The 8,327-nt window shown below is 40.1% G+C and overlaps 1 protein-coding gene across 3 annotated transcripts; it reads left to right on the forward strand.

Moving 5' to 3' along the window:
- Positions 1-5,607: 5,607 nt before the first annotated feature.
- Positions 5,608-8,041, forward strand: LOC115589837 (Fc receptor-like protein 5). 3 transcript variants are annotated; one of them, XM_030431015.1, is made up of 5 exons: positions 5,608-5,701; positions 6,052-6,324; positions 6,868-7,113; positions 7,190-7,321; positions 7,663-7,804. In XM_030431015.1, the coding sequence occupies exons 1-5, from the start codon at positions 5,671-5,673 to the stop codon at positions 7,725-7,727; spliced, it is 747 nt and encodes a 248-aa protein (XP_030286875.1). In that variant the 5' UTR covers positions 5,608-5,670; the 3' UTR covers positions 7,728-7,804. The 3 variants fall into 3 exon arrangements, with proteins under 3 accessions (XP_030286875.1, XP_030286878.1, XP_030286876.1); XM_030431018.1 differs by having other exon boundaries at positions 5,610-5,701; positions 7,748-8,041; XM_030431016.1 differs by having other exon boundaries at positions 5,613-5,701; positions 7,745-8,041.
- The last annotated feature ends 286 nt before the right edge of the window (positions 8,042-8,327 follow it).

Raw genomic sequence — 8,327 nt, forward strand, 5'->3', positions numbered from 1 at the left:
AACAATTCTCAAAACGATGAGGACGTTCCGCTCAAGGATCTACCACCTCAAGATGAAGGTAACCTAAAATCTGAGGTCATGTAGGAGCTTTAATATCACCAGATGATAACTGGGGTAGAAAACGAGAAAGAACTAACTTGGCGACCAAACTGAGCTCATTAAATTGTTCTTGATATTGTGATAAATGTGCTGAATGCTGTTTGAATACTTACAAAGTTTCTCTCCTTTTTTTTTTTTTTTTTTAAACACAGTCTGGTCAGGAATGAAGCCCAACAACCCACCAATCTATCTATTTACAAAGTTTTCTCTCTATTTTTTTTACAGGCTGCTCACAAAGAAATTCCAACAATTCTCAAAACGATGAGGACGTTCCGCTCAAGGATCTACCACCTCAAGATGAAGGTAACCTAAAATCTGAGGTCATGTAGGAGCTTTAATATCACCAGATGATAACTGGGGTAGAAAATGAGAAAGAACTAACTTGGCGACCAAACTGAGCTCATTAAATTGTTCTTGATATGGTGATAAATGTGCTGAATGCTGTTTGAATACTTACAAAGTTTCTCTCCTTTTTTTTTTTTTTTTTTAAACACAGTCTGGTCAGGAATGAAGCCCAACAACCCACCAATCTATCTATTTACAAAGTTTTCTCTCTATTTTTTTTACAGGCTGCTCACAAAGAAATTCCAACAATTCTCAAAACGATGAGGACGTTCCGCTCAAGGATCTACCACCTCAAGATGAAGGTAACCTAAAATCTGAGGTCATGTAGGAGCTTTAATATCACCAGATGATAACTGGGGTAGAAAATGAGAAAGAACTAACTTGGCGACCAAACTGAGCTCATTAAATTGTTCTTGATATGGTGATAAATGTGCTGAATGCTGTTTGAATACTTACAAAGTTTCTCTCCTTTTTTTTTTTTTTTTTTTAAACACAGTCTGGTCAGGAATGAAGCCCAACAACCCACCAATCTATCTATTTACAAAGTTTTCTCTCTATTTTTTTTACAGGCTGCTCACAAAGAAATTCCAACAATTCTCAAAACGATGAGGACGTTCCGCTCAAGGATCTACCACCTCAAGATGAAGGTAACCTAAAATCTGAGGTCATGTAGGAGCTTTAATATCACCAGATGATAACTGGGGTAGAAAATGAGAAAGAACTAACTTGGCGACCAAACTGAGCTCATTAAATTGTTCTTGATATGGTGATAAATGTGCTGAATGCTGTTTGAATACTTACAAAGTTTCTCTCCTTTTTTTTTTTTTTTTTTTAACCACAGTCTGGTCAGGAATGAAGCCCAACAACCCACCAATCTATCTATTTACAAAGTTTTCTCTCTATTTTTTTTACAGGCTGCTCACAAGAAATTCCAACAATTCTCAAAACGATGAGGACGTTCCGCTCAAGGATCTACCACCTCAAGATGAGGTAACCTAAAATCTGAGGTCATGTAGGAGCTTTAATATCATCAGATGATAACTGGGGTAGAAAATGAGAAAGAACTAACTTGGCGACCAAACTGAGCTCATTAAATTGTTCTTGATATGGTGATAAATGTGCTGAATGCTGTTTGAATACTTACAAAGTTTCTCTCCTTTTTTTTTTTTTTTTTAAACACAGTCTGGTCAGGAATGAAGCCCAACAACCCACCAATCTATCTATTTACAAAGTTTTCTCTCTATTTTTTTTACAGGCTGCTCACAAAGAAATTCCAACAATTCTCAAAACGATGAGGACGTTCCGCTCAAGGATCTACCACCTCAAGATGAAGGTAACCTAAAATCTGAGGTCATGTAGGAGCTTTAATATCACCAGATGATAACTGGGGTAGAAAATGTGATTCTGCTGCACAAAGTTTAATAGAATCCAACAGATTGTTGTTGTCTCACCAGAGCAGAAAATTACAGTTACTAAGTCAAAACAATAAAAGGCACAAAAAAGTTATAGTGCTGATTCTTCAGTACAAATGAAGAAGAACCATCAGACAGAACTGCAGACTGATGACTTACAGTTTATCAAGATGGACGACTGACAGCTCATCAAAGTGAATCCAGCACATCATGATCGCCTCCTGGTGGCTGAATGTGATATAGCTCATAAACACAACTCCTCCATGTTAGCAGAAGAACTAACAAGTAGGTGCAATGGATTATCGTTGATCCGTGATGCGTTCGGATCGATATCTTCGGTTCGGCACACACGTGATCCACAGATTGATTTATGTAAAAAAAAAGTTGCGCGCATATTCAATCCACACACTTGTTAAGCGCAGCGTGGTCATGGCGAGCGGAGGAACGGAGGAGCCTGAACGCCCCGCGTCATTTAAATGGGAGCATTTTGGCTTCCCTGTCAAATATAATGATGAAGGAAAGAGGTTGGTGGATAAAACTGTGACGGTGTGTCGGCACTGTGGCACAAGAAAGCCAGAAAACAGTGGAAACACATCAAGCATGGCCACACATTTGAAGCGACATCACCCCGGTGTTTCACTGACAGGAGTGAGAACGAAGGCTGCTTAACAACCGCTTATCACCGCATTAAAATTTAACACACTGTCAAAATATAAAGAACTGAGACACATTGCTCTCTAACCCAAGGATCAGAACAAGAAGATATATGACCTTTTTTAAGAAAGCTGATGTGATTTATTAAAAAACACTTTGCTTTGAAATTGTAGGGATTCATTACCTGCATGTAAAACTGCTCTCACCTTGTTCTCTCACAGAGAACTAAGCAGCGAACCAAAACCCAAATGAAGAACAGACACAGATGATTGAAAATGAGGACCAGGACGATCCAGCTGATGACAAATGAACAGTAACATCCATTGTTCCACCAAGAATTGAAGTAAAACACTCCAGTGAAAAATATACAAAAGCTCAGCTGTCTGAAGAAAAGAGAATGCATTTCTAGTTATCCAGAGATGACGTCTAGTATCATTTCATCCAAAGATTTTGTCTACAGCAGTTGTTCTCGCTATTAGCTTAATGTAGTTAATCAGACTTCAAGTGCTGCTGCTGCCTCTGAATATTAAACACCAGTGATAGTCACAGTCTGCCCGACTCTCCATGTAAAAGTGAACTGACCCTGTATATGGACATTTTGGCAACAGAGAAAATTGCTGAAGTGGCCAAATGAAACCAGATTGTAGAAATTAAATGTGTGAGGCGTCATCATATCTAACATACTATAATGACGCCTCAGAGACATTTAACTTCACTTCAGGACTCGTGTTTATAGATCCACTTTATAACAAACATTAAACGCAGCATGTTATCTGGACTATTCAATAAGCACCTTTAAAAGAGAGAATGTATATCTATATGTGATTTATAAAGGGTATATTGTGTGTAGGCATGTGTCCATTAACCCCTGAAATATGGACACCTACTAAGTAGTTCCAGTCAATTGACTGTTTACCGCTGTACATTAATGTGCTAGCTGGCATATCAAATCTGAATGTTATATTTCCAGCACTGAGTTCAGTCCGTCAGTCCTTCAGTGTCTTATCCTCTGAACACCACAGGGTGGCGACTGTAACACACAAGCTGCAGAAAGTTCACTTACCCTCTAAACTTACTGATAGGTGATTAATCTCACATCCCGTTCACTGTTCAGCTCTCTGCTTCAGGCTGCGGCCACAGTAACATTACACATTACCGATCATTTGTTCGTGAAAATCTTGATATTGATTTGGGGACAATGACATGACTGGTTAGCTAGCTAATCGTGTTAGCTAGCATACTGTCAAATTATATTTACTGTTTGTCAACCGTATGCAATGTTATTGACTTTGAATCTTGCTAGCATAGCGTTAGCTTGCTGGCTCATCGCTGAGCGGACTAGAATATCTCCCGTTGCCAAGTCGTATCTATGATCCGTCCTATTTACTGGAGGAGTGAACAACGTCTCCGTTGCATAAGAACCTTACGGGAGAGTAATGATTGTTCCAGGTATTAGTCAAACCCTCAGGCGTTACCAGGGAAACTAAGTTATGGCTTGTGAAAAACTTTATATTTTGATTGTAAGACGCATGAAAATGTAAATTAATGGTCCGAATTTCTTTTCTTTGGCAAGTGACCATGGTATAAGTGGGATAATGAACTTCGCGGGGGCAACCGCGTCGTCCATTAACTCCTGTTTATGGACACCTCGTCGGGCATTATCCCTTACTTATAAATGGATGATTATTTTCTTACCTTTTGTGCACACGCACACTTTGTGTATGCATCCTGTTTTATAATGCAGCTTTTTTTATGATTAGCGTGTTCACTCAGGTCTGATGTTTTCAGGTCAAAGCCGAGCTGATGTGATTAAAAACTCTGGTCTACTGTGAAGTTCCACTGACCAGCTGTTACAGAGAGTACACATTCCCATTGTACACAAAAGCCTGATCTTATTGGGTTTAAGTGCTAAATAGACCTCCGAGCTGGAGGAACCTCCAGTGACACTTTATATAAGCTGAGTGGGAGCGTTACAGTTTCCATGTTAGGCCAGTTTGACCAAGAGTTAGAATCATCAGTGTTAAAATAGAAACTACATGTGTCCATTAGTTGAACAAGATGGTGAGTTCTTCTCCCAACACTCAGCTTCACACTGCAGATTCAGACTTTACAGAGCAGAAACCAACACTGTGAAGTGTTTCAGTGTTGATACATGAAATCAAATACTCCAACATCATGACTCATAATCTGAGTTCACATGTGACAGTGATTCTACACACACTGACAAACTGCATCATCATTTACACACAAATCTCCATTTTCTGAACATCATTCTAAAACCAAAAGTATTGATTATAATGTGCCTTAACATGTGAATCCATACATTGTTACATATATGTACGTTCATTCAGGGATTGTAACCAGAGTGTAGACTGTTACATATGTGACACTCACCAGGTCCTATTGAGTTTTGTTACGTTGTTTTTGTTAAGCTTTTGTTTTTACTGCTGTAGCTGTACATAAAAAAAGATGTTGAATGTGAAATAACTGAATTATGAATGGATACAAAAAAATCACATGTATGATTTTCTTTATAATTATTAATAAAATATATTGAACTGTACTTTTCTCAGAATTTTCTTTTAAAGTTTATCATTATTATTTTTATTATTATTATTATTATTATTACTGGTCTTAGACCTGAAACAGATCAAGATCTCCCCCTAGTGATTTGATTATAACACTGCATTTCTTTTTCATTCAATCCTGAATCAAGTAAAAGTTCATATTGTAGCTTAATTATTAAAAGTAAACTGTTCCCTGACAGTGTTTAACCATCATATCTGATGTCTTTGGATTAATGTTACAGCTGCATTAATGTGTATGTTGAAACTTTACATTAATTTGTGTTGCAAGTTGTTTTTGCGAGGGTTTATTTTAATTTTTACCCTGAGACAACATTGTGCTTATTGTCTGGTCCCTTTTGTTGCATTATAAAACACAGCTGGTCAAGATGCTCTGATGTCTCTATGATTATATTCAGTTTTTGTGTCCCTATGTTTTGTCAGAGACGTTCAGATTGTGTCTCTACATGCAGCACAGGGCTGGTGTTGGTGTTGGTGCTTGTGTTGGTGTTGGTGTTGGGGTGGAGGTGGAGGGTGGAGTTTCTCAGAGAGGAAGTGCAGATCTGACTGTCGGTGTTAGTTTGTGGTGTGTCAGGATGGAGTTAACACCGTTCTGCTTGACGCTGTGTGAGTACAAACTCTGACATTTCTTCACTTTCTAAAGAAAATCTGCTGCCGTGCTGCTGACAGATATTTTTAGTGTCTGAATTAAAAATCACTGCTTCCTTTGCTTATTTCCTGTTTTTGATGTATTGTTTGTTTTCGTCTCTTCATTCTTTCTGAATTCTCGCCTCTCGTGCTGTTTTTTCCTCTTTGTTTCATCATTTATTTTTTCCTTTCTTATTTGACTCTCTTTACATGTTGTTTATTTCTTTCTGCCACCTTATGTTCATCTGCCTTTTGACCTTTTATTTGTCACGTTGGTTTTTGCTGCGTTCTGTCTTCGTACTTCCCCTCCTCCCTCCACTTCCTTGCAGTTTGTCTCCAGATGAACCCCGACAAGTCTCAGTTCTACAGGTACGACAACATCATTTTGACCTGCCAGGATCACTGGAACACCACCGGCTGGACTGTGAGGAGGAAAACGCCCGAGGGTGGTGTCAGAACCTGCTCCTCCAGCTGGGGGTCCTTGTCCTCCAGCTCCAGCTCCAGCTGCACGGTCGGCAACATCTACCCAACCGACAGCGGGGTGTACTGGTGTGAGTCTGCAGACGGGAAGACCAGCAATGCCGTCAACATCACCATCACTGGTACTGCGCACAACACATGAAGCAAGTGCTGATTAAACTTAAAGCTGCCCTTAATAGATCAGATTTTCATCAGAGTGTTTGTCTGACAAAGTGAGACTTTAGCGGAGGCACAAAATGCAACAGGAATACATTTTGGCAATGTACTTTTCTGCAAACCACGGATGTGCTGAATCTTTACGTATCTTCATGTTCAGTGTTCATTTGTATTTATTTCAATGTCTCAACGTCACGTCAAAAACATTTAGTTTGAAAGTGTCCAGAGGTCTCGTCAGATGTATCCTGAATTTAGTGCCACAGCTGAAAATGTCCCCGATACAAACATCAAAGTGTCCTGATGTATTCTCAGAATATTTGGTTTCATAAACACAAAAGTAATGTTAAAATATATCCAGTGGTTTGCCGTTCATGTCTTGAACAAGGGTCTCTGAATGTGATTTGTCACATATATCAGTGTTGATATGATACAAAACATACACATTTGTTGCCTTCCTAGTCTGCAGAAATGTTCAAACATTTTAAAATGAGTTTCTTCGTCTTCTCCAGATCGCCTTGTGCTCCTGGAGAGCCCTGGCCTCCCTGTGTTGGAGGGAGCTACTGTGACTCTGCGCTGTAGAGCCGAGACGAACTCCTCCGGCCTCAGGTTTGATTTCTTCAAAGATGGCCTCGCCGTCAGCATCAACTCCACAGGAGAGATGATCATTCACAGTGCTTCAAAATCTGACGAAGGACTCTACAAGTGCAGCATCCATGAAGGTGAAGAGTCCCTCAGCAACTGGCTGGCTGTCGGAGGTGAGATAAACGCTCATGTTCACACTGATGGTGCTCGTTCAACACGATGTTTACGAGAGTTTGTGTCTTTTCACAGCTTCTCGTCCACCTCCACCTTCGTCTGAAGCTTCCAGTTCGAATTCCAGACTGATTTGTCACCTGGTGGTGGGAACTCCTTACCTGCTGTCCACCGTCTTACTGGGACTCATATACAGAGACAGGAAGAGAGGTAGGAACTCTCACGCTGCGTGTTTGTTCATCAGATTAAGCTTTAAAAACAAAACAGTATGGCTGAGGTGTTTTCTCTCTGGTTCCCTGTGTTAACTTTCTTACATCTTTAAAGCGTTTGATAATCAGATCAGTTACGTTAGGAGACACAGTTAGCTAAAACACTCAGGTGTCATCTGCGTAACAAACTAAAGAGTGACTCATTCTGCTTTTCTGTCTTAACCTAAATAAGCTATGACAGATTTAGGTTGAGGTTTGTGGTTTGGATGAAAACTCCAGCATTGCAACATAAACACAGGTCACTTTTTTTCTGTTTTTTAATCAAACTATGCTCTAAAACAGGTCAACAGGCTGCTCTTACAGGCGTCTTATCCGGAGTACAATTAAACATAGAAACTTTCCACTGAACTCTTTCTGCTCACAGCAGCTCGGACGGTCGCAGAGAGACGTGGCAGCAATGATGTCATCATGGAAATAGCCGTGTAGTCCGACAAAGTCTGCATCACCTGACCCAGCACCACTGGACGTCCTGGAGATAAGTTATTACCACCACTGTTCACTTGAATTGGCTGCAGTATTTGATGGCAGCAGAGACTGTAGCGGCGGTGACGAGATTAAAAGCTCTCGTGGTGTCTTGGACAAACTGGATCCTTCAAGAAGAAGCTTAAAGAAATACAATCAGGTTCACATTTCAGTATGAATAAAGAAAATGTATGTAAAACATTTTGTGTTGTTGCTTCCTCACCCTCCCCTTCACTTTCCATCTTCCTCCCCACGCCTCCTCTAAGTTACTTCCAGGTACGAGAAGAGTCGGAGCAAAGAGAATCGGCCATCAGCCCGTCAGAAATGGAAAACCAGAAAGGCTTTAGGAAGTCAGGTGAAATAGCTTATAAAGCGCTGAATAATGAGTTTCGGATGAGAAAGCCGGTGACCACAGGTCGAGACTGTGTTCTGTTATTTGCAAGTGTGACACCACTGGATGTTTTTAAGCAGACTGGGTGTTTTTT

This window comes from Sparus aurata, chromosome 10 (genome assembly GCF_900880675.1).
Source record: "Sparus aurata chromosome 10, fSpaAur1.1, whole genome shotgun sequence".
NCBI lineage: Eukaryota > Metazoa > Chordata > Actinopteri > Spariformes > Sparidae > Sparus > Sparus aurata.